At 34.1% G+C, this 26,317-nt stretch overlaps 1 protein-coding gene across 9 annotated transcripts in view; it reads right to left on the bottom strand.

The window, feature by feature from the left end:
* The window catches only part of Cdc42bpa (CDC42 binding protein kinase alpha), a 323,243-nt gene that overhangs the window by 102,090 nt on the left and 194,836 nt on the right, over positions 1 to 26,317 (bottom strand). For 6 of the 9 annotated variants that reach the window (XM_076831696.1, XM_076831690.1, XM_076831691.1 and 3 more), the window contains 4 exons: positions 22,221 to 22,463; positions 21,860 to 21,970; positions 11,490 to 11,737; positions 1,334 to 1,439 (listed from right to left, as the gene is read on the bottom strand). In XM_076831696.1, coding sequence (XP_076687811.1) covers positions 1,334 to 1,439; positions 11,490 to 11,737; positions 21,860 to 21,970; positions 22,221 to 22,463 — 708 coding nt within the window. The remainder of the gene's footprint in view (positions 1 to 1,333; positions 1,440 to 11,489; positions 11,738 to 21,859; positions 21,971 to 22,220; positions 22,464 to 26,317) is intronic. The other 3 variants (XM_076831694.1, XM_076831695.1, XM_076831697.1) reach the window with 1 other exon arrangement.

Genomic DNA, 26,317 nt, shown 5'->3' with positions numbered 1-26,317 from the left:
TAAGAAAGTCTTAAAATTCTGTCGTGCAGAAATGATACTAAACTTTTGTAGTTATATTTGTCAAATACATGAAATAATAATTATGTAATCTATTTGGATAAAGTTCAAATATTGTTGGTCTTATTTTGATGAAAATAACTATGATGTCTATAAAATAAAGTTCGGACATAATTCATGCTCTAAAAATCCATTTATGCTATTTATTCTTCAGCTACTTTTCATAGTTATTTTGTATCTCAGGTTTATAGGATTTTACAAGATGAACTAACAATATTCTTTCTCAAGGAATTTCCAATTAAACAAGCAAAATCCAATTTCTAAAGACCTTAACGTTTCCTTAGCATTTTAAAATGTTAAATAATCATGAGGAAAGTAGTGATAGAAATAGAGTTATATAAAAATAAAAATTCAGAGAAATGCAATTCTCTCTTTAGTCATGGTCTTTCAAGCTGTTATTAGAATAACTCATAACAGAACTTTTTTTTTATAAATGGACACAATACTTTTGTTGTATTTATTTATTTTTATGTAGTGCTGAAGATCCAACCTAGTCTCACACGTGCTAGGCAAATGCTCTACTGAGCTACAACTCCAGCCCCATATAAAAATCCAGAAATCATTATAAAATCCAATTTACCATCCCCTCTTATTTCATGTAAGTTAATATTAAAACTTGTAATTAATATTAGGATTTTTTACAACTGTTCATTAGGAATTGGGACATGAGCTGCAGAATGGCAGCGATATAAAAATCCGAAATAATAAATGAAAAAAAAATTTCTTTTAAGTAAATGAAATTTTGTTTATAAATATGGCTAATTCTAAAGTCTAATAAATCTGCTTATCTTTATTCAAGACAAAGATTAGGCAGATTCAGTTTCTTTGAATTTTCACTAACTCCTGGTATTATTTCTAGCTATTATCAGTTTTCCATTATAAATATGAAATCATAGCTATTAGAATTCTTGAGATTTGGCCTAATTGTCCCTGCTTTCACAAAGGGCCAATCTTCATTGAGCCTGAACATGACAAGTCATGACAGGAGAGGGATGAAAATAAGAGAGCTAAAAAGAGAATAGCTAGAAAGTAAAATAAAGAATAGGATCAAAAATAAAGGGAACAAAGAATAAGATGAAATAAACAAAAGCAAAATGTTCTTTCAGAATATTCCTGTCACAAATGGGTACAAGAGAAAATTACCTGAACTGTATAAGCATTCAGCTTGTAAAGAAGACTATTAAACTAAAAATGTACACCAAACCAAATTATACCCACAATTTCTGTCACAGTGTTTAACATCTAACATATGCTCGAATGAGACTGACTCACTCACCTTATCAAGTTCACTTGTCAACTTTTTATTTTCTTCAGTTAGTAACACTTTTTCTCGTTCATACTGTTGTTTAAACTCATTTTCAAATTCTTCTCTTTCACTTTGACTAACACAATTGAAAATATTAAAGAAAAAAAGAAATAGAGTCAAAGGTCAGCAGAAAACAAATTAGTTTTGCAAAAATTACATAACACACATAAATTCAGACTGAACTATAGGAACATTATTTACATACAACACAACATGTTCACATGCAATGAAAGGCCTAATAAAATACTTTCCAAGAATTTATTTCTTTCAATAGTTGCTGATTCGTTTATTGAATCATGTAACCAATATTTACAGAATGTCTAGTAGGTGCCAAGAAATAGTGAGCCCTACAGATAGGTTCTACTCTCACAGCAATGAAAAGTGAGTAAATAAACTAATTTCAGATATTCTATAAAGAAAATAAAATATGAAAATGCCTTACACACTATCTGGGGTGGGATGGCTAATATATATTATATATTTAGGGAAGATCCTATCAAGATTAATGAAATAAAATGTCAAAATGGATTATGTTCTGCTTCGTATTCATTAAAATTAATTCAAAGACAAATTAGTCTGAGTTCAAATTAGATACTTTTTTTGTGTGTATTTGTATCAAAATATCCTTAGAAAATACAAAGTCATGGGCCCTTCCTTAAGATTGGTCTAGTCACTTCCTAGTTTTACTAAAAATTGTATTTTACAGTCCTTGATAATATTTTGAAATAAACTTATATATGAACTCAGATATTTTTAAAAATTGACTTTGAAATAATTTCAGCCTTGTAGAAAAGGTATAAGTATAGTGCAAAGAATTCTTGCATCCTCTTCACCCAGGTTCTCCAACTGTTAACATTTTACTTTATTTGTTCCATTACTCTGTGTGTTTAATGATTTCATTATTGTTGTGAACCACTGAGAGGCAGCTGCAAATATTACTTTCTTACCTCTAAATATTACTTTCTTGCTCTAAATATCTCAAGATCAAGGGCACTCTCTAACATAAGGACTAAGCAACCCTTTGAATTAAAAGATTCACCCTTACCGGAACACTACTGTCCAAAATCACAGACTATAGTCAAGGTTTGGTGACCATCCCAACAATGTCTCCTTTTCTTATCTAGTACAGGAATCAACTGTATCTCTTCACTTTCCCTTGGTCTAGAACAGACCTCATCTTCTCTATCTCTCACAACTGTTTTTAGATTGCAGGCCTCTCACTGGGTGACCCCTCAACCTAAATTTGTCAGACTTAAATATTTCATCCTTGGCTGAAATATCACAAGAATAATGCTACACTCTTCTCAGTATATCCCATCAAGAGGGAGGGACAAATGTTGATATGCACAACAATGACCAAACCTCTTTTTTAAAAATAATTCCCCAAAATATTATTAAGCAGCAAATGGCTTAAGGCAATACAAGATGAATAAAGTTTTGGTTGATGGACTGATTTGTTTTAAAGAATTTATCAGAAAACAGATGAAACATACACTGCTAGGTTGAGTCCTAGAAGCTTGGACCCAATGGTGGCCTGCAATCAATGAGTTTGAAGTGTGGAACCTCTCTGGCTTATAGTCAAGAGTCTGCTGGCTCAGGGAGATAAGAATGTTAAAGATTGGCTCTGTTGTGTGCTAACTGCTTAGCCACTCCCTGAGTACACTTGAGAACACTCCTTTTACCGAGGCATTAGTAAATATATTAGTAAGAGGGAAGACTGGCATTCTAAAAAAGCATTGGGGGAGGTGTCCTCTGAATCTGCAGATGATACTGGAAAATGTCACAACAGAAAATCTTCTACTAAAAAAATGGTATTCCAGATTGGCTGTTGTACTCACTGATTTACTTAACTTACAGCTTGAGTATTCCAATTTTCCTCAAAATTAAAAGTCACACTTGTGGGCTTTTAATCAATAGACTTGTCAGTTTAAAAGCACAACTTTTTTTTTTTTTTAATTTGAAAATGTGGGCTGGGGTTATGGCTCAGTGGTAGAGCACTTGCCTAGCATGTGTGAGGCACTGGGTTGATCCTCAGTACCACACAAAAATAAATAAGTAAAACAAAGGACTATCAACAACCAAAAATTTTTTTTCTAAGTTCCCTATCTCACTAAATCACTAAACATAAATTATAATTTATTTTTTTTAACTTTATTTTATTTATTTATTTTTATGTGGTGCTGAGGATCGAACCCTAGCCTTGCACATGTGAAGCGAGTGCTCTACCACTGAGCCATAACCCCAGCCCCAATTATAATTTAAATTTTAAATTCAAGGAAAACAAATCTTCTTATCACCAAGCAAATGTGTTACTGTGCTTATTATTTATCTATAGTCCAAATGCATTATATGTATTGTTTAGAACTCTAAAGTTAAACAAAGTAACTTCATGTAACAAGTATCACAGCCTCTGGGGATGGAGTTTCCCATGCTTTTTCTTTTGCTACCAAAACAATATAACTTCTTTTTCTCAAAACCATGTCCTCCTTATTGGACTGGCATCAGGGATAAGACTAAGCTTTCAGTAACAAATTTGGCACCCCAGATGGGACCTGAAAGCAGCCCCCACTACAGGTTTCTTAGGCAGGCCTGACTATACAAGCAGCCCACCTTCTTGGTAGGATGCAAGGTGCTGGTGAACTTGAGAGACAACTGCCAGAGAGTTGACAGACAAGTAAATTTCCCTCAGTTAAACCAGAGGAGCTATTCCTGTGAGTCAAGGAAGGAACTGAGGGACTGTCCCAGCAGCTGCTGAAGTTCCTTTTGCTTGGGGGAACTCTGCCTTCTCTCCCTGAACAGTACAGGTTGCTCCATCTTGGTCCACTTTGAGAAAAAGGAAACCGAGTGCAATAAAGCTACAACACCCTTGGCCATCTGGTAAATCCCCTGGTGTGCACACCAAGACCCTTGACTCCACACATCTGGTTGCTCTTCATGGGAACATCTAGTCCCTCTTTGTGGGGATAACTGTGGTGCTGCTGGTGTAGGAGTCATGGTTAAATGGGACTCAAGAATCCAGGGATTTTTACTCCTTTCTGGTCGGTTCCAGGTTCTCATCTGTTTGTTGGCCTTGGGTTTGGGAATTCCTTTTGGTTGTCTGTGGTTTTGTTTGTATCTGTTACTGCCTTTTTTTTTTTTTTTGGTACCGGGGATGGAACTCAGGGGCACTCAACCACTGAGTCACATCCCCAGCCCTATTTCGTATTTTATTTAGAGACAAGAGTCTCACTGAGTTGCTTAGCACCTTGCTTTTGCTGAGGCTGCCTTTGAACTCGTGATCCTCCTGTCTCAGCCTCCTGAGTCATTGGGATTACAGGACTGTGCCACTGTACCCAGCTTGTTACTGCCCATTTTAAGACATAGGCAATACTGAGCTGATCCTATAGGTAATCTCTTGGGAAATATCTTGGCTGGTATATTTTAAAGGTTCCCATTTGTTTGCCATGGTTTTGGGGATCCTTTCTGGTTGTCCGCTTTTGTGTTTCTTTTTTTGTTCAATCTTGTAGGTGAATTTGGTCTGTCAGAGGTAAAGGAAGTGGAAGAAATTCTATATGTGCAGGTCTGTCCATTTTAAAGGTCCCTATCTGCCATGGTTTTGGAAATCCTCTCTGGTTGCCTCCTGTGTTTCTTTTTTTGTATCTGTTTCTGGCCCTTTAAGACATGAGCCATGCTACCTAGATCTTATCAGTGGTCTCTTGGGAAGAAAGATCTTGGCTGAATGGGCCACCTATAGGTCTGTCTAAGAGAAAGATGTTCTACAATAACATAATCTGTTCTCTGGCCTCTGAATGGGTTTTCTGGATTATTATACAATCTTTCAGGCGGAGTTGGTCTGTCAGAAGTAGTATATAGAAGAGATTCTGTATGTATGAGCATTGACGAGTTGCATGATAAGGAGTCTTAACATTTAGAAATTAGGTTGACGATGCAAAAAAGCACTGCCTCTGGTGTGCAAGGATAGTAGGAAACCAGAAGAAAGGGTAAAAAAAAGATTTAAATCCTTTCAACCCAGTGATGGTAGTCCCCCTACAGTTTCTCAGCTTGGCTCCATGCAGCTGCAGATCATTCCCTGTGGGTCAGACACACTGACCCTGGGCTAAGAAGAAAATTTTTAAAATCCTAGGAAAGTTGTCCAGGCTATAGAAAAATGGGCAAAGAGAATCTGGGCTCTGCCTTGCCTTGTAGCCCCTTTTTCCCACAGTGGTGGAGGTAGATGGCTACAGAGGACATGGTGGTAGGTTCCAGCACTGTTAGCTTTATTACCTGGGTGCAGGAAATCTCCCCTTTTATCTGATGGAACACCCCAGTTGATCAGGGGATATGCATCACTGGGACAGAGCAGTTCTTGCTGTAACAGTAACCTATCAAATTAAATGCATGGGGACACCAGCAGCCATAAACAACTGCACCCCAAAAATAAAACACAGAAACTGAAGTCAATCTGTTTTGTTGGTAGCTTCTGCAAAGGGATCTTCAAGGAAGACTGAAAAAAAGGATAGAAAGGGACTACTCCATTTAATATCAATATGCCTAGAGTAAGAAAAAGGTGCAAAAGGAGACTGCGTATGACTGACAGTGGGGAACTCACTTAAAGTTGATGGCATTTTAATGATTATAAGAGAGACAGGTCAGGCTCAAAAGTATACTGCATTCCAATCTCTTAAATGCCTGAGTACAGGGTGTAAAAAAAGATTAAGGCACAGATTTTTTTTTTAAATGGAAACTATTATTTTTTAAAATAACTTTCTGGTTTTTATTTTTGTTTATTTTTATGTGGTACTGAGGATCGAACCCAGGGCCTCACATGCACTAGGTGAGCACTCTACTGCTGAGCCACAACCCCAGCCCAAGGAACAGTTTTTATATATGCCAGATTGTCTAATCCCTTTCCTGGGATGAAATCTGTTGAGTAAATTAAATATACAGATAACATTCATATAGATTTTTTCAGAATATGAATTTAAGAAAGGGTCTGAAATTAGAAAAGAGATATAAGAAAGTTAAAAGTGTGGAAATATATTTTAGTATGAAAAATGAGAAGGTTAAAAAAATTTCTGGATGAGAAAGTATTTTGTATGTTAAAATAATATTCTTGTGCTAAAGTCCAAGATGAAAGAGAGGACAAAACTAAGGATGTAAACAAGTTATAGAATGTCTAAATAAGTTGCAGAAAGTTTGTGGAATGTAAATCTCAAAAAATTTGTGTATGTAATTAAATTGGTTATAATTAGCACAAAGTTATTTAAATTTTAACATACTGATATGAAGCAAAGTCTGAATCACTGATCTGCTCTTATCTATCAAGATAATTCTCTTGTATCTATTAGGATTTATTACTTAGGGAAACTAAGTCTTAAAGGAATTAGGGTTTGTACCTGTTTTAAAGTCTTTTAAATGATTCATAACTGGTTAAATAAAAAACTGTTATTTTAGGTTATAACAATATAGTTGATCCCCTAAATATGTGACTGGATATATGTATTCATCTGAGAACCTTGTATGAGCCTTGTCTAAGTGTTATGTAAAAGTGTGGAAAATGAAAGTTTATGTAGGTTTACCAGCAATTTAATCAATAAGTGCTCTTTTTTTCTACGTTGTATCTGACATAGAAGGGCCACACTGCCATTTGAAGAACTGTCATATATCATCTTTTGCTTTGACTAAGTCTGTTTCTGATCATTAGCACTTGTTTCCTAAATGTATAAGAGATTTAATGCTTTTCTTTGATTTTTGCTAACCCATGTAAAACTGTTATTATTGTTACTATACACTATGGACTCTAAATTACTGTAATCCCAGCGGCTCAAGAGGCTGAGGCAGGAAGATAGCGAGTTCAGGAGCTAAGGTTGTAGCTCAGTGGTAGAGTGTTTGCCTAGCACGTGTGAGGCACTGGATTTGATCCTTAGTGCCACATATAAATAAATAAATAAAATGGATGTATTGTGTTTTTCTAAAACTTAAATAAATAAATAAATAAATAAAGATTGCAAGTTCAAAGCCAGCCTCAGCAATTGAATGAGGCCTAAGCAAATTAGCAAGACCCTGTCTCAAAATAAAATATAAAAGAGGGCTGCGAATGTGGATCAGCAATTAAGCACCCCGGGTTCAACCTCTGGTACCAAAAAAATTTTTCTTACTTCAAAAGTTGAACTCAGAGGGGGGATAGTAGAGGATAGGAAGGGCAGCAGAATACAATAGACACTAGTATGGCAGTATGTAAAAAAGTGGATGTGGAACCGATGTGAATCTGCAATATGTATTATACAGGGTAAAAATGGGAGTTCATAATCTGCTTGAATCAAATGTATGAAATATGATATGTCAAGAGTTTTGTAATGTTTTGAACAACTAATAATAAAAAAAAGAAAAGAAAAAAAGAAGTTCATGGCATGAACAGACAAAAAAACAACAACAACAAAAAAAAGTTGAACTCAGTTACTATAAGGACATCTGTATAACCGTGATGCTAAGCATTATGCTTCTTTAAATATTAGATGTATTTATGTTTTTCAAGTAAACAAGACTTATTTTTAAAGCATATTTTGAATTTTATTTAAAGGTAAAGTAATGGAAATAAACAGGCTACATTTCCTTGAAAGCGATCTACAATGAGCCTATTTTGCCACTTTACAATAATGCAAACGCTACAGTCCATGTTTAAGTTATAATAGATCTTCCTGTTTTTGACAAAATATAATAAGTAAAGAATCAAAAAAGGATGACATACATGAAAAGAAATAAACAAGCCTTTTGAAATGTAAATCTTGTGAGAGCACTTCACCAAGTTGGTGTTCTCCAAACTAAAATTGTCTGTACCAATAGTCTCTTTCAGATTTATGCAGAAACAACAAATTTGGTTGGTATTTATTTATGTCAATTTTTACCATATTCTTTCTCATTACCTAATTGCTCCCCACCATACCAATACCTGGCTTCTGCCTCCATTACTTAAATAAAACCAAAACTGCTCTCTCAAAACTCACTATTGACTTAACTATTATCACATCCAATCTATTGTTGACAATGTTGTTCTTTCTTTCCCTCATGAACTGCTATCTTCTCTTGCCTTTGATGTTACCATACTTTCTGGACTTGTAGCCAACAACCTGGGCTTCTTTTTAGCTGTCTTTGTGAACTCCTTTCCTTCTGTTCTTCCCATAAATACCAGCACTTCTTGGAATTCTGTCTCAGGTGCTTGTCTCCTCTCTCTTTAAGTTCTCCCTGAGGTAGCTCATCAACCACAACATTTGCTTACAGTTATTTCTTATACTGAGGTCCTCTGAATCTACCTCTGAAGCTTTTACGGGCTTCAAACTATTGACTTAAAATCTCCACAAATGTATGTTCAAAACACCTCACATTCAACATGCCTAATTCAACAAGGGAGGTCAACACATAAACATGTTCCTACCTATCTTCATTTATGCATAAATATCAACTTTTTCTTACCATAGGTTAAAAAAAAAAGTAAGACTGAGTAAGGCCAATCTCTCCAATATTACACTGCTCTGGTAATTTTCTCCCCTCTCTCTCCACTGAATGAACTATTAGAAAACTTCCACTAGATTAAAAATATGCTATTTATTGCTCTTACCTTAAAAAAAAAAAAAAAACAAGGATCAAGGTAACTTCTTTGACAGAAAATTCTCCTCCAGCTCCTCTCTTATTTCACCTCTTACTTTGGCAGTAAAAACTCCAAGTACTAACAATTGTTATCTACACTCTGTTCCAATTGCTCTCTTTCAAGTCTCTCTTGATCCCACTGTGGGGTGTTTGTCCCTACTTTTCCACTGACATTATTCTTATCAAAGTCACCAATGACCTTCATATTACTAAACTCAAATGCCATTGTGTAGTCCTTATTTTACCTGATTTGTACATCATTTTATTTGACATGTTGACAAGTTTCTTCAGCAGGCTTCCAGGATACTAAATTTGCTTGGTTTACTTCGTATTATTCTGACTATTCTTTCTCCTTCCATTTTGCTTGTTCATTCTCATCTCCCAACTTCTAAAGATTGGAGTGCCTCAGTGTTCACTTCTAGAGTCTCCTTTCTATCTAAATGATCTCATTCTGTCTCCATGGATTAAATATCACATGAATGATATTCTCAGAATTATATCTCCACCCCTGAAATCCAGGGTGCTCTATATATAAGCCTACTTCACATATCTACCTGAAGGTCAAACATCTGCAAGCCAGCTAATTAAACAAAGCTCTCGATAATACACTCATCTGAAACTTGCTTCTCTTGTAGTCTTCCTGAGTGGTAACTATAGTCTTCCATTTGCTCTTGTCAAAACCACAGGATCATCCTTGATTCTTTCTTTAGTTTTCATTCCATATCTAATCCATCAACCAATACCATTACCCTTTACCTTTAAAGAATATTAAAATTTGAACATTTCTAACTATCCCTTTTGCCACCAGCCTAGGCCTGAGTCATCATCTTTTGCCTGGATTATTACAACAGCCTTCTAGATAGTCTTATAGTTTGCTCTTATCTAATTCAGACTATTCTTAACCCAGGAATCATAGTAATCCTGATGAGAAACAAGTTTCCTGAAGTAAACTACAATAAATCCCAATATATGACTTATAAGGCTTAAAAAAACCTGACTCCGGTTATCTGACTCATTTCTACTCTTCTTTGCCCTTGCCTATACTTAAGCCATACCAGCTTCCTACAAATTTTTTAATAGACTTATTCTTTGTATATAATGATCTTCTCATACACCTTTTAAGCATTGACCTAAATTTCCTTAGTCTTAATTCAGACATCACCTCTCAGTATATTTTCCCCTGGCATGTAAATATATACAAAACATATATAAACATATACAAAATATAATATATATCTATCCATTCTATATATATTAAAATATATGTGCATGCATATGTATACACATATGTAATTTAATTTGTCCTCTTAATGCTTAATAGTCATTTCCTACTTTATTTTTTGTTTTTAGCATTTATCATTATTCAATGTGTTCTACATTTTACTTCTTTGTCTTTTACCATACTAAAGGAAAACTCCATAAAGATCAGGATTTTCTTTGTCTGCTCGTTGCTATATCCTAGTATATACACCAATACTTTGCACATAGTAGGTTCTTAAAATAATTTTGTTGAGTCAATGAATGCACCAAACTGAATAAACTTGGGCTTCCAGTATAAGTTAAGAATGACAATTATATGTATCTAGTTGCCTGAAATCTAAAATGTTATTTTTTTGCTTATTTTGATAACATTGAGGATTAAACTCAGGAGCATTTTACCACTGATATACATTACCCAGTACTTTTTATTTTTTATTTTGAGACAGGGTCTCACTAGGTTGCCCAGGCTGATCCTTGAACTTATGATATTCCTGCCTTAGCCTCTCAAGTCACTAGGATTGCAGGCATGCACCACTGTGCCTGAAATCCAGATATCTGAGCATTACGGAAAATTTCTCTTGTTCCCTCACTTCTCATAGCTGATCATTATGTCCTACATGTTCTGTCTTCTCTCCAACTTCTCTATCACTATCTAACATCCATAATCTCATTTCTCATAGCTGAACTCCTATACCTGTCTGCACTTTTCAAATCATTCTTTACCCAGTAGTAAGTGATCATTCAAATACAGAAATTAAAAATCATGCTTTTCCTTCAATGGCCTTAAATGGCAAATGCATTTCATTTATTCATGATCTTGGCTTTACTTTCCTTGCAGACTCATTTTTTACCACTCCCTTCTATTTATGCTTCTATCATAATAAATAGCTTTCAGTTTCTGAATGTATTAGGCTCCACTTTTTCTTTGCATCTTAGCACATTCTGCAACCTCTGCTTGAATACTCTTCCCCTCCTACATCTTTTTACTTATTAGCTCTCAGCTAAGAATTAGTTTTGTCCAAAAATCCTAAATGTACCAAAGTTACTTCTTGTGCCTATGTGTGCTCCTAAACTTATTCCATTTGCTTTCCTATTACACTGTACTGTAATTTTCTATTTACTAATGTTAACTTTGGTGTCCTTGAGAACTGGGACATGCTTATTGCCTGTGTATCTCCAGCATTTTTCACAAAACAAATACCCAATACATTTTTATTGAATGAATAAATAATGTGACTCATACCTTTCTCTCCTGGTTTTTTCCAGTTTGTCTTTTAAAACCATAATTTCTTTGTTGAGAGCAAGTTGCTGGCCTTCTGAATCATGCAGTTCTTTCTTCAGATTTTTAATCTCATTTGCATGTATTCCTTCTCTTTTAGATAATTCTTCTTCATAAAAGATACTTTTTTTTTCTAAATCAGTCTTCAGTTTGTTTATCTCTTGCTGATGTTCTATGCTGCAAACTCCAGGTGAATAACTAATTTGCTTTTGCTACAGAAGTAATAACACAAGATTAGTTCATCTATAATAAAATAATAACTCCTTTCTATAAGGGACTATGCACATAAATGTATATCATTTTTGCATATTCTCAAACAAAAATAATATTCTTTCTGTATTTAAAGCTATTATTTGTCAGTCATATATTGCAAATATTTTCCTTGGTTTACATTCCTTTATGGTCTGTGTTTTTTTTTTTTTTTTAGTCTTTATACCAAGATTATGTATTTGTAATTCTTCTGCTGGTACTTATAAGATTTCTTATTTTACATTAAAATTTCTATGTAGAATTATTTTTGGTGTATGAGTGAGGAAAAGTCTAAGTCTTTTATCTGATAAGAAATTGTTAGAAAGTTTTAATCATATTTGTGTCTCTAAAAAGATTAAAATGGAGGAGAAGACGATAAAGCTACAATGTACAAAAGAAAAGAAAGGGGACTTCTGCAATGATCCAGAGGAAAATGATAAAGGCCCAAACAAACACCTCCTTCATATCTATGCTAGAAAAAAATCGTAGACCTCTTGGTTTCAGGTAGGACATTAAGAAGGAGGAGAACTTTGGTTGAAATACATATTTTTAAAAATTAGGCTGAAATATAGAAGTCCAAAGGTTCTTTTTGCTACTGTCCAAAGGGTAGGCAAAAACAGGCCAGATTATGACCATAAGATTTCCTGAGCTTTTAACTTCCAAAGCTCATACTTTGTTCTATCCTATTTCTCAAAAAACTTTTAAAACTAAAAGAACCTATGTGTGTAGGTTTATAGACAACAAGTAAATAAAGAGCTGGGAGCACTGTTCCTTTTTTTGAAGGCACTAGTAAGAGCTGTAAAACTGTTAATGGTGATTGATTTAAAGCTGAACAAAAAATGTCCTGTCTCCTTCCTCTGTGAAGTATAAAAGGTAAAAATAAAAAAGGAGCTGATGTAGACCAGAGGAAATGGTCCACTGCATATTTAACTATTTATTAAGAAAATACTTATCATGTGCTAGATACAGACTGTCCAGTTGTTTCTGAGACAGCCTGGCATGCAAAACTGCTTAAATTGAGAAGAAACAGAGCAAGTCAGATTCTTGCTTTCTTGCTTTTAAGCTTCTCTGTTAAAAAAAAAAAAAAAGCTTCTCTCTAAAAATAAACTTATTGCACTAACTACTGACCTACACGACTCTTTTATTTTTCTAATCACCTAAGGAACACTTTAACCTTGCTTTTCTATTCAGTTAACTGTTGAGATGACAACAACACGCACAAAAGGTTTCAAGGAAAAATTCCTCTGAAATAAAAATCTAACAAAGATACCACCAATGAAAATTATAGATGTCTATCACTTATTGCTAAAATTACAAAAGAGCCAAATAAAATGTAGAAAAACAAAATTAAATTGTAAGTAAAAAAAACAACAAGCTATGACAAAAGAATAGATTGCAGGTAATGAAATTAGTAAAGCAAACTTACTAATAAATGCATTATTTTGCAGATTAAATAATTTTCTAAGTGGTTACCCCAGCCCAAAACTAACTGGTAAAATATAATAATAATTCCAAATGCTACTCTTAAGTCCCACAATAAAAGCAGTTTAAAAGTTCACTAAATCTTCTAATGTAAAAAAAAAAAAAAAAAGCAGCAGTTTTATAATTAATGGTGAAACATCAGAAGTGTATAAAGAAAAAGAATGTCACCCATTACTACTCTTTTATAACATTGATTTTAAATACTGTCTGACAAGCATGTGAAACAGTTAACAATATTATAAAATGACATCACTATAATTCCCATTTAGTCGTTTACCTAGAAAATTAGAAAGTATTAAAATTGAGAAAGGTCAGTAAAACAGAAGGATATATAAGATAACACAAATCAGTAACATTTCTGGGTACTAAAATAAGCAACAAAAATTTTCAAAAGCAAAAACAAAAATCACCACATACTAATATATACATATTCAAGAAGAATATTCAAGATAATATTGAGAAATTTCCTAATGTATGAAAAACTATAAGTCTTTATAAAGGATATGAAAGATTTGAAAAAAAATTTAAGTCCCAAGTATTTGAAAGAAAAAAATCACAATATGTCCATTAAATATTTTTCAAATTATCTCCTATGTAAAAAGTTATTTTTAAATGTGGGGAGGAGTACAGTAGAATAGGAAGAGATGGAAATAAATGTTTCTAGTCTATGGGCAAGAATAAGCTATTAAAAGTATCAAAGTCTTAGAAAAAAAGGAAAAGAAGTGTGTGCGGGGGGGGGGGTGTTTCTTTTCAGATATTAAAATATACTGAAAGTCTTTAAAAAGTATCATTGTAATATATCTCCTGCTCCAAAATAGTTTAATTCAACATATACAACATCTTTAATCAATGATAAAGAAAATGAGCTGGGTGCGGTGGTGCAGGACTATAGGCTGAGGCAAGAGGACTGCAAGTTCAAAGCTAGTCTCAGTAATTCAGTGAGGCCCTAAGTAACTTAGCAAGACCCTGTCTCAAAATTAAAAAATAAAATGGGGTGGGGATGTGGCTCAGTCTTGGTGGCTAAGCACTCCTGAGTTTCAATCCCTGGGGAGGGAGGGAGGGATGAAGGGAAGAAAGGAAGGAAGAAAGGGAGGGAGGGAGGGAGGGAAGGAAGGGAAGGAGAAAGATATGAATAGATTAATTAATAAATGGAACTGGAATCAATCACCAGCTAGCAATATAAGAAAGAAAAGGTCTCATTTAATAACATACAGCAAATCAAATTCCAGATTAAATATTTAAATATTTTTTAAATTCCACAGAAACATCCAAAAGAAGCAGAATTAAATATATATGAAAATTCTACAAAGAAAAGCACAAGCCAAGTTTTGAAGGAATAGAAGATACATCAAGAAAAAGATAAAACAATTCTACTGGGGCATGGTAGTGCATGCCCATAATCGCAATAGCTGGGGAGGCTAAGGCAGGAGGATTATAAGTTCAAAGCCAGCTTCAGCAACTTAGTGAAACCCTTTCTCTAAATAAAATATAAAAAGGGCTGGGGATATGGCTCAGTGGTCAAGTGCCCCTAGATTTAATTCCCAATACTTAAACAAACAAACAAATAAATGATTCTTGTATAATTTTAAAAATAAACCAGAACAAAACTCAAGGGCAAATGATAAACTGGTAAAGTTTCTAAAAGTCTAAGAAAAAGTAAAATTTTTACTCAGTAAAGAATTTATTCAAACTGTAAGTAAAAACATTAGAACTACAAATTAATTGGGCAAATAACTTAAAGATAAAATAATTAATAATCCATATAAACCAAGAAATGCAAGAAAGCAGTAACAACTTTTGGGCCTCTCAAATTTACAAAGCTCTGTAGTATCTATGAAATACCTTTAAATAATCTACTTATCTACTAATTTCATTTCTAAGTGTCTTTTCTAAGAAAATAATGAACAGTACATAAAAGTGTTCATGGCAGTTAGGTGATTACAAAAGTAAAACCACGGTATGTTTGAGAACTGACTATGTGAATATTATTCTTGAACTATTTATGATCATTAAAATTATGCTGACAATTTTTTAAAAATATTTATTTTTTAGTTGGTCACAATATCATTTTTATTTTATTGATTTATTTTTATGTGATGCTGAGGATTGAACCCAGGGCCTTGCACGTGCTAGGCAAGTGCTCTACGGCTGAGCCACAACCCCAGCACTGCTGCGACAATTTTTAGTAAATAAAATGCTTAGCAGACTGTTGAGTTTTGAAAAAATACAACTGATACTGTTTGAATTATGTCTCCCCCAAATTCCTATGTTGAAGATCTAATCATGAGTACTTCAAATGTGACCTTATTTAAAAGTAGTGTCTTTCAGAGTAATCAAGTTAAAGCGAGGTCTTTAGGGTAGTCCCAACTCCAATATGAATACCTCTTTATAAAAAGGATACAAAGGCATGTACATAGGGAAAACATCATGTGAACATGAAGACAGAGATCAGTGTGATACATCTACAAGTCAAGAATGCCAAAGAGTGGCAGCACACCATAAGAAGCCAACTCTGCCAGCACACTGTGCTAACCTTCTAGCCTTCGGAACTAAGACAATAAATGTTTTTTCAAGCCACCCACTCTGTGGTACTGTGTAATAGGATGCCTAGCAAAAACTAATAAAATAAGGTTTAACAAAACAAAACAAACTCTAGCAACATACAATTATTCTTTTAAAAACATTTTTATTGAAATTTATGTATCTTAGCAATTTACCCACTTATGGTTTAAAATGTGGTTATTTTTGGTTATTGATATACTACACTATTATTACTTTTTATTTTTTGAGATCAAATCTCGCTGTGTTGCCCAGGCTGATCTCAAACTTCCAGGCTCTAGTGATCCTCCTACATAAGACCCTGAGAACTGGGAATACAGGTACTTACTACCATGCCCAGATGATATACTACATTATTAACTTTTTAAAGAGTAAATAGATATTACATAAAACTTTCCATGTTAATCATCTTCTTTGTACAATTCAGTGGCATTAATTACATTTACAATGTTGTGTGAACATTACCAATATATCATTCTAAATTTTTTTTCATCATCCCCCAGGAAATTCTGCAACCGTTAGGAATTAACTCCCTGATTCTACCTTTACCCAGATCTTGGTAATTTATCTTCTACTTTGTGTCTCAAAGAAATTGCCTATTCTAGATAGTTTATATAAGTAGAATAATACATAATCTGTCCTTTTGTGTCTGGCTTCTTTCACTCAGAATAATATTTTCCAGATTCAATCATGTTGTGTCATGTATCAGAACAGCCTTCTGATACATGCCTCTTCATTGTTCATTATCTATATGCCACATTTAGTTTAACCGTTGCTTGATAGAAACTTTAATTGTTTCTACCTTTTGACTATTGTAATGATGCTTCATTGAACACCAGTGTAAGATAAAAATCTAGAGTATGTGCTCTTAAATATTTTGGTTATATACCTGTAAGTATAATTGCTGAGTCATATGGTTTCTGTTTCTTTTTGAGGAGCCAACAATTTATTTTCAAAAGTAGCTGCATAGGGTCTGGGGATGTGGCTCAGTGGTAGAGCGTTTGCCTAGCACATGTGAGGCCCTGGGTTCGATCCTCAGCACCATATAAAAATAAATAAACAAAATAAAGATATTGTGTCCAACTACAACTAAAAAATAAAATATTAAAAAAAGTTGCTGTATAATTTTATGTTTCCACCAGCAATGAACAAAGGTTCCAATTTCCTTATATCCTTGCCAATACTTACTTTCTATCTATTTCTCTTTAATTTAGCTATGCCTAGTAGATATGCAGTAGTGTCTCATTTGGTTGTATTTTGCATTTCATTAATAATTAATAATGCTAGGCATCTTTCCATATGTTAATTGGCCATTTGTATACCTCCTTTGAAGACCTTTGCCCATTTTTTTGGTACTAGGTTGCCTTTTCATTGTTGGGCTGTATGAATTCTTTATATAATCTGGATTTAAAACCATTATCAGATGAATGATTTGCAAATATATTCTTACATTCCATTCAGTTGTCTTTTCACTTTCTTCTTTCTTTTTGGTACTGGGGACTGAACCCAAGAACGCCTGACCACTGAGCCACATCCCCAGACCTTTTTATATTTTATTTAGAGACAGGGCCTTGCTAAGTTGCTTAGGGCCTCACTAAATTGCTGGGGCTGGCTGTGAACTTGTGATCCTCCTGCCTCAGCCTCTCGACCACTGGGATTACAGGCATGTGCCACTATACCAGGCTGTCTTTTCACTTTCTTGAAAATGTCCTTTAATGTAATGCACATAAAACTTTATTTTGATAAAATCCGATTTATTTTTTATTCTGATGGCTTATATTTTCAGTGTTCCTTCTAAGAACCCATTGCCAAATCTAAGTTCTTCTAAGAGTTTTATTGTTACAGCTCTAACATTAAGGTTGTTGATTCATTTTTAGTTAATTTTTGTATATAATGTTAGGAAGGCATTCAACTTCATTGTTTTGCATGTTGAATATGTAGTCATCCCAATACAACTGTTGAGACTATTTTTCCCCACACTGAACAGACTTTGTAATTGCAAAATGCACTTCACCATTAATTCATGCATTTATTTCAGGACTCATAACTATATGCCATTGGTCTGTATGTCTAACTTTATGAGAGCACCACCCTGGGTTACTTTGACTTTGTACTGAATAGTAAAATCAAAATGTGTGAATTCCTTCACCTTTATCTTCCTTCTTTAAGACTTTTTGGATGTTCAGCTCCTTTGAAAGTTCAAATGGGCGCAAAAAGGCTATTGTAATTTTGACAGGAATTAAGTTGAAGCTGTACATCACGTTGGGTAGTATTCGAATTTTAACAATATCAAGTCCTCCTACACATAAACACAGGACGGTGTCTTTCCATTTATTTAATTTTCTTTAATTTAATGTTTTATCATTTTCAATGTGTAAGTTTTTAACTAGCTTGTTTAAACTCACTTCACTGCATTTTATTCTTTTAGATGCTATTGTAAATGACATTGCTATTTTAAATTCCTGTGCAAATTGTTCACTGCTGGCTTATAGGAAAACAACTGATTTTTATGTGTTATCCTTGTTTGTATGTTACAACTTTGGTAAATTTACTTATAAACTCTATTATGTTTCTTCTTTATTCCTTGGGATTTTCTAAATGTAGGACTGTATCACCTTTGAATGTGGATCATTTTAGTTCTGCCTTTGTAATTTGGAAGCCTTTTATTTCTTTTACTTGTGTAATTGCTCTGGCTAGAATCTCCAGTAAAATTGAACAGCCTGGTGAAATGGGCATCCTTGTCTCATTCCTGATCTTAAGGGGCAAACTTTCATTCTTTTACCATTGAGTATAATATTCTGTGGGGTTTTTAAAAATGCCTTTTATTCTATTGAGTATGTTCTCTTCTATCCCTATTTTTCTGATAATTTTTATCATAAAAGAATGTTGGGGCGCTGGGGTTATAGCTCAGCAGTAAAGTACTTGCCTTGCACATGGGAGGCACTGGGTTCGATCCTCAGCACCATATAAAAATAAATAAAATAATAAATAAATGTCCATCTTAAAAATAAATCTTAAAAAAAAAGAATGTTGGATTGTTGAAATGACATTCATGTATCCATTCAGACAATCATTTTCTTTTTTTTTTTCTTTTGGTTCTATTAGTGTATTACATTTATTGATTTTATGTTGGAACACCCTTGCATTCCTGAAATACTCTGCTTGGTATACAACCCTTATAATATACCTTTGGATTCAATATACTAGTAATTTTTTGAGGATTTACACATCTATGGTCATAAGAAATGTTGATGTATAATTTTCTTTTCCTGATTTTTTTTCTGACTTTGGTATTCAGGGTAATGCTGAGCTCACAGAATGTGTTAGGGAGTGTTTCTTCCTCTTCGATTTTTGGAAGAATTTGAGAAAGATTTGTATTAACTTTCCCTTAAATTTTTGGTTCCAATTTACCAGTAGAGCAGTCTGATTCTGGACTTCTTTATTAAAGGTTTCTGAATATTAATTCAATCTCTTTATTTATAGGTCTGTTGAGATATTCTTTTTTGGTACTGGGGATTGAACCCAGTGGCTCTTTACTACTGAGCAACATTCCCAGCCATATATGATTTTCTATTTCATCTTGAGTCATTTTAGGTTATTTGTGTCCTTCTAGGAATTTGTTCATTTCATCTAGTTTGCCTACTTTGTTGGCATACATTTGTTCACAGTATTCTCTCTTAATTCTTTTACTTTGTAGTGGTCAGTAATAAAGTGCTCACTTGTTGATTTGCATATTCATTTCCTCTCTCCCTCTCTCCAGTCTTCTAAAGATGTGTCAATTTTGCTAATCTTCTTTAAACTTTTGGTTTCCTTGCTTCTATCATTCTTCTAATCTCTAATTATTTATCTCTGCCCTATTCTTTTCTATTTCTTTGCTTCTTCATCTTTGGGTTTATTTTGCCCTTCTTTTTATACATCCTTAAAGTATAAAGTTACTGATGTGAGGTCTTTCCCCCTTTTTAATATAGGCATTTATAGCTGTAAATTTCCCTTTGAATACTGGCTTTACTGAACCCGATAAATTCTGATATGTTGTGTTTTCATATTCATTCATTTAGGTATTTTGTAAATTCCCTATGATTTGTTCTTTAATCCAGGAGCTGTTTGAGTGTTTAATGTTCACATCTTTGAATATTCCATTTTTCTGTTATTAATTTCTAGCACCATTTCATTGTGGCTGGAGAAGATACTGTGTATAATTTCAGTCTTTTTACATTAATTGAGACTGCTTTGTGGTATAACAATATCCTGGAATTTGGGAAATTCATTTGCAAAGAATGTGTACTCTACTGATATTGGATGAAAGTTTCTACAAATATTTGGTAAACCTAGTTAGTTTTAGTGCTGAACAAGATCTCAATTTCCTATTGATATGTCTCTATGTTCTATCCAATATACTGAAGTCTCTCTCTTTTAAAAAGTATTTTTTTTACTTGTTGATGGATCTTTATTTTATTAATTTATTTATATGCAGGGCTGAGAACCAAACCCAGTGCTCCACACATGCGAGGCAAGTGCTCTACCACCGAGCCACAACTCCAGCCCTGAAGTCTCTCTTATTGTAGATCTATTTCTCTCTTTAAGTCTGTTGAAAATTACTCTAATGGACTAAAAATTCCTACAATCCTCAAAGAGCCAAAATATGCTTTTAAATTATATTCGTATATCTTTTAACCAAGAAATTCCACTTTCAAAAAATATTCTAAGAAAATTACACTGTGGTCATAATCATTGCATTTACTGAGGCTTTAATATGTGCTAGGACCTGGTCTGCATTCTTTAAATGCATTATTTATTAGGCAGTTTTAATAAACAATGCAATAATGACAAGTAGACAAATATATGTGATTTTTTTTTAGTTGTCAATGGACCTTCATTTTATTTATTTATATGTGGTGCTTAGAACTGAACACAGTGCCTCATACATGCTAGGCAAGCACTCTACCACTGAGCCACAACCCCAGCCCTTAGAGTTTATATTTTTATTTAACCCAGAGGAGGAATTTTACCTGCAACCACTGATATTCAATCACCAGAGAAAAAGTTCAGACCATTTGTATGATTTAATACACTTATTAAACAAGTATTAAATATTTGGCTCTGCACTAGGGCAGATTAATAATCTACCTATGTTTTCAATAAGTTAGGTCACAGTCTAGATGAGGAGACAGGTTTGTGAATGTCATTAATAAGAACTATGTTACAGTTATTAATAGAATTCTAAACAACATTGAAGGAGTACTTAGACTTCCTGAGATAACATTCACTTTGATTCTAATATTTTCATTGATATATGTAATACTATTATTATATATTAATTATGATTGAGCACTTATATGTCAGCTTATAAATGTATATATGTACTCCTGAAATAAGACAGGATTTTAAAGATGAGAAAATTAAAGCATGAAGAGATTAAATGTTTTGTTTGGTGTTATACAGCTAGTAACTGGTAAATTAGAGGTTAAATCTAGGTAATCCAACTCAAGAGATGGCACAGGATTTCTCTTAAAAAGTAACTGCTGAGATGTGTTAGCCTGTGTCTACTATCATCTCATTCCAACTAACCCAAGTTCTGCAAAGTTATCTGAGCCTCTCCTGAGTCATTTATAAGACAGACAGGAGTCTAGATATCTTACCACAACTCTAATACAGATTACCAGTACATCTTATTCAGGCAGGCAGTCCTCAAAAAATATTATAACTCCTTCCTCATAGATTCCTATTCTCCACTAAACGTGACCTTCCCTTTTTTTTCAGCCTTAGGAAATCTGTATCATCTTCCCTGTGGTAAGAATGAGAATTAAAATGGTGTGAAAAATACTTTGTGTACAATCAGTGTCCTGAAAAATTGTGCTCTGTATGTGTAATATGAAATGAATTGCATTCTGCCACTATGTATAACAAATTAGAATAAAAAAAAAATGAAAATTAAGAACAATAGGTTTAAGGGTAATTTCCATTTTACACTGCAGAGGGTACAGAAACTAACACTCTCATCAAGCCTAAAGAAAAACACATTAATTAGGTAAAGCAAAAGATACCTTCAGTCCTTCCAATTCATTCTCCAGTTGTTTAGAGTAGTGTTCGCTCTGCTCCCGCAGTTTCCTGTCTTTAGATGCTTCAGCAACTAGAGCATCAGTATGAACTTCCAGCTTTAAAATAGAGTGAAAAGAGCAGATTTTGCGGTTATTACTTTTTTCAAACAAAATATTTTCCCCCAAGGGAATTTATCTTATAATAGGAAGGTAATTAAAATGTTGACTTCACATAAAATGATATTATCAAACTATAAAATAACTTTTTTTCAAAAATTAAAAAATGAAATATGTATTATTTCACTAGTCTCAAAAAGCAGCTTTAATCACTGTCCCATGGCACTATGAAATTTGCCTGACTACTAACCTCTTTTTTGGCTCTTTCTGTTCTGCGCAGCTCTTGCCTTAAGCTTTCAACTTTTTGCATCACCAGGTCCACCTCTTCTTCCTTATCTCGGACATGGCGAGCAAGTTTCTGTTTTTGGGTGTGCAATTCTGTTAGCCGCTCATTGATCTCCATAAATTCCTGCATGGCCAGTTTCCTCTGACAGTGTGCGTCTTTCAGCTCTTTGGATTGGTTTTTTAATCGCTCACTAGCCTGGACTAGTTCCTACAGTTTTGTAAAAAAAATATAAGTTACCAATTCTGCCACCTAGAAACCAAATTTGGCCATCAAAGTCGCTATTATTAAGTCAAGAAGAGCCAAAATTATTTACCTCAGGAAAAAAATTAAAGGAAATGAACTACTTTTGAGCAGATACTAAGGGGCATGGTACCCTGTTTAAAGTCTCAACTTATTATGTCATTGTAGAAAATGCAAGGGAGCAGCTGATTTAAACTTGGTTTCTACAACTGAGTGGAACATAGAGGCATATGAAATATGATGATCAAAATAAAGATTAAGTAAAATTTAATAAACAGGTGTGTTTTCTAAAAAAGTATATTGAATGATTGCAAATGATAAAAAATAAGGTTGCCTAAAGGATTAAAAATATGAAGACGAAGCCATGGACCAGTAGCAAGGAGAAAAAAACTAAAACTGAGACTCTCTGAATTAGAGGGGCTAAAGTGGACTCAGATATGTACCACTGCCTGCCTCCTAGCAAAAGGAAAAGCACATCTATAGAGAAAAAAATCTCAAAGAAATTTAGGCTTCTCACACATTAAGACAATAAAATCTGAATTCATAACTACAGATTTCCAAAAAACACAATCATCATAACCAAACATAAATGGAACATAAACAATAAAAATAAATACCAAAGGTATATGGGTATTAAGAGTCATCAGATATCAACATAAAGTTGCTGTGCTATGTAGAAAACATAAAATGCCTGAAGAAATAAAAAATGAAATTATAGAAATGGGAAAATGACAAGAGACTGTAAAAACAACCAAGCAGATTTATAAAAGAACTTTATACAACATTTAGAAATGAAAAAAAAAATGTTAAAATTAAACACATCCCGCTCTATATTTATGAATAAAGAAAAAAGAAACTCAAACCCAGATAGGTTCAAAATATGAATCTGAATAACACTAGAGAAATAAGACTTTAAAATATATACTCAAAATAATTACTTTTCAAGTGTGAGGTTTCACATGAATAAAAATTGTCAAAGCTTACCAAAATCAAATATACACTAAAGAAACCTCTACTGGTTTATTTAAGGAGAAAGGTAAATGTTCTTAGAAGGAAAATTTAATGCAAGAGAAATGAAGGGCTAAGAAACTGGCAAACATGAATGTGAATATAAAGAAATGATATATGATTACATTATAAAATGTCTAATGTGTACAGTAAAGGTCATAACCACTAAAATATTTGTCAAAAACAGCATATATATTGGGAAGATAAGAGAATTAAAAGCCTTTATATTATTTGAGGGGAGGAGTAGCTTAAGATTAAATTTAGACACTTAATATTTATGGTAAAATTAAAAACAACAATCAAAGACTAGAAAGAGTAGAAAAGTAAAATAAAAACAAGAACAGTAAGAAAAGATTTTGCAAAATTAAAAAAATCTGATGATTTGCTGCACAATATATGTATTTAACACTAGATAATGACAAATATATAAATATATTATGATGAACATTATATGTACTTAAAAATTTTTTAAAAATGGAAGAAAGGAGACAAAAAAAGAAGCATAAAAAAGCATGACAAAAAGAAATGAAAAAATAAAGTGGTAGAAACATGCCCATGTACATCAATAATCAAAATAAATATAAAATAGGGCTGGGGATGTGGCTAAGTGGTAGAGTGCTGTCTAGCACACCCAAGGCTCCAGGCACCACTAAATAAATAATTAAATAAGTAAGTAAGTAAATAAATAAATAGCTAAGCTCACCAGTTAAAGGCAGTTTGCTATAACAGATTAAGAAATGAAATCTGCCTCTCTGCGTCACCAGTTGCTGTCTGCGTGTGGAGGACTGAGCTAGCTTGCAATAACACCTCTTTGTTGCCTACATCGATCTTGGTCTCTGATGGTCTTTTGGGGGTCCCGAATTCGTGCATAACATATGGGGGCTCATCCGGGATTCCCCTTATAAGCCTACCCAGTCACCCTGATCGAGAGGTGATGAAAATCCAGCTGGTAAGTAAAGGCACTGCCGATCTGTAATTTTCTGTACTCTGGTTGCCTGCAGGTTCTGGTTCTTTATTTTGTAGTCAGCAAAAGGTCCAGGTGGACGCAGCAGACGGGGTTTGTGGGAGACGTCCCTAGCCCCTTCTGGGTTCTGAATGGATTGCCTTTAATAAAGTATTTTGTAAAGTATTTAGTAAACTATTTTGTAGCTGATGGATCCTCCGTCCACCTCTGCTTTTAGTTTCTGGGTAGCAATCCACAACGCGCTGCGAATTTTGTGTTATGTGTGTTTGTTTCTATTGTCCTGTCCGCCTTCACTCCAACATCCTGGCAAGGGAACTAATCTCCCAATCTAGGGTCGTCAGACCCAATCTGAGGGGGATACTCCCCCAATCTATCTGTCTGAGGGGAAGGCCCCAGTTGGCTTGGGGCCAGCACCCCACTTCTGTTTTTGTCGACAATCTGAAAAGGGAATCTGTGTCTTTGTGTGTCTTTTTGTCTGTGTCTCTGTTCAGTGTGATGGCATTGTTTTACTTTGGACAGATGCAGTGTCCCAAGTTCTGATCTGCCTTAGATGTGTGGAGGTAACTTTAGCTAAATTTTAGCCTGAAAATGTCCCTGGTATGCTTCTCCTGTTTCCCTGTAAGGGACCAAAAGTCAATAGAACCGCCAGTTTTTTTATTCTCACCTCTTACACCCCTTTTAGCTGTGTTTTAATGAACTTTGATAAACTTTACTCCCCTTTGTTAAATGGCATTAGGGAAGCAATGTTTTCTTTTCTTCCCGTAGTTGGCTTGAGTGCACCCACTGCAGTGGGAAATGCCTGCTGGGGATCTAAGAACTTTGATATCTCCCTTTTTCTTTTTCTCAAAACCCTGTCCTCATTATTAAATTGGCATTAATTGGCTTCGAGGACAGGAACTGAACTTTCAGTCACAAATTTTGGCACCCCAGAGGGGACTCTAGAGGAGCCCCTGTTCTGCATTCTTGGGAAAGCCTAGCACTCGAAACAACTGCAAGCGGAGGATTAACTTTTGAGAGCTGACTACTGGAAAGTTAGGAGATATGCCAGCGTGTCTGGGATTGGACCTAACCAAAAGAGCTAATCCTTTAAGTAAAAGGAGGGACTGAGGGACTCCCAGCAGCTGTCGAAGCCCCTTTTGCTTCGGGAAACTCCCTCCTTCCTTCCCTGGACTGTAAGGATTGCTCCATCTCTGTCTACTTAAAAATAAGGGGACACTGAATGCAGTAAAATCACCAACCACACTGAGACCCTTGATTTTACACTTCTGGTTGCCCCTCTGTGAGAACATCTGGTCTACTTATGGGGACATCTATAGTGCCACTGGTGTAGGAGTCATAATTAAATGGGAGTTAGAAACTTGGAGATTCCTCTCTAATCTGGTTTTAAAAGATCCAGTCTGTCAGCCATAGTTTGGAGCTTCCTTCTGTCTATCTGTCCTGTGTCTTTTTTTTTTTTTTTTTTTTTTTTTTTTTTTTGGTATCTGTTTCTGGCCCTTTAAGACATGGGCAATAATGTGTTGATATCAACTGTGAAGTTTTTAAACACTGCAATGGAGATTTCACCTTCAAAAAGCTACAAGGCCTTTACTATGGTGTTATGTGTGCACACTTGTACTATGTGTTGTCAACAGATGAAAATAATGATATCTTTATAAAAATTGGCAGATATATAGAGCGTTCATGAAAAATTTTTAAAAATGGATCCAAATATCTTTGATTCATGTGATTTAAATGGTTCAATTTAAATTGAGTAAACAGATGAAAGTAAAGATGTCTTTAAAATTAAGCTTGTAAGTTTTTCCTAGGTGATCAAAAAAAACTAATAAAATGTTGATGTCTATGAAATAAT

The sequence above is a fragment of the Callospermophilus lateralis genome, chromosome 13 (assembly GCF_048772815.1).
Source record: "Callospermophilus lateralis isolate mCalLat2 chromosome 13, mCalLat2.hap1, whole genome shotgun sequence".
NCBI classification, from domain to species: Eukaryota; Metazoa; Chordata; class Mammalia; order Rodentia; family Sciuridae; genus Callospermophilus; species Callospermophilus lateralis.
This window is presented reverse-complemented; position numbering and strand designations above follow the sequence as displayed.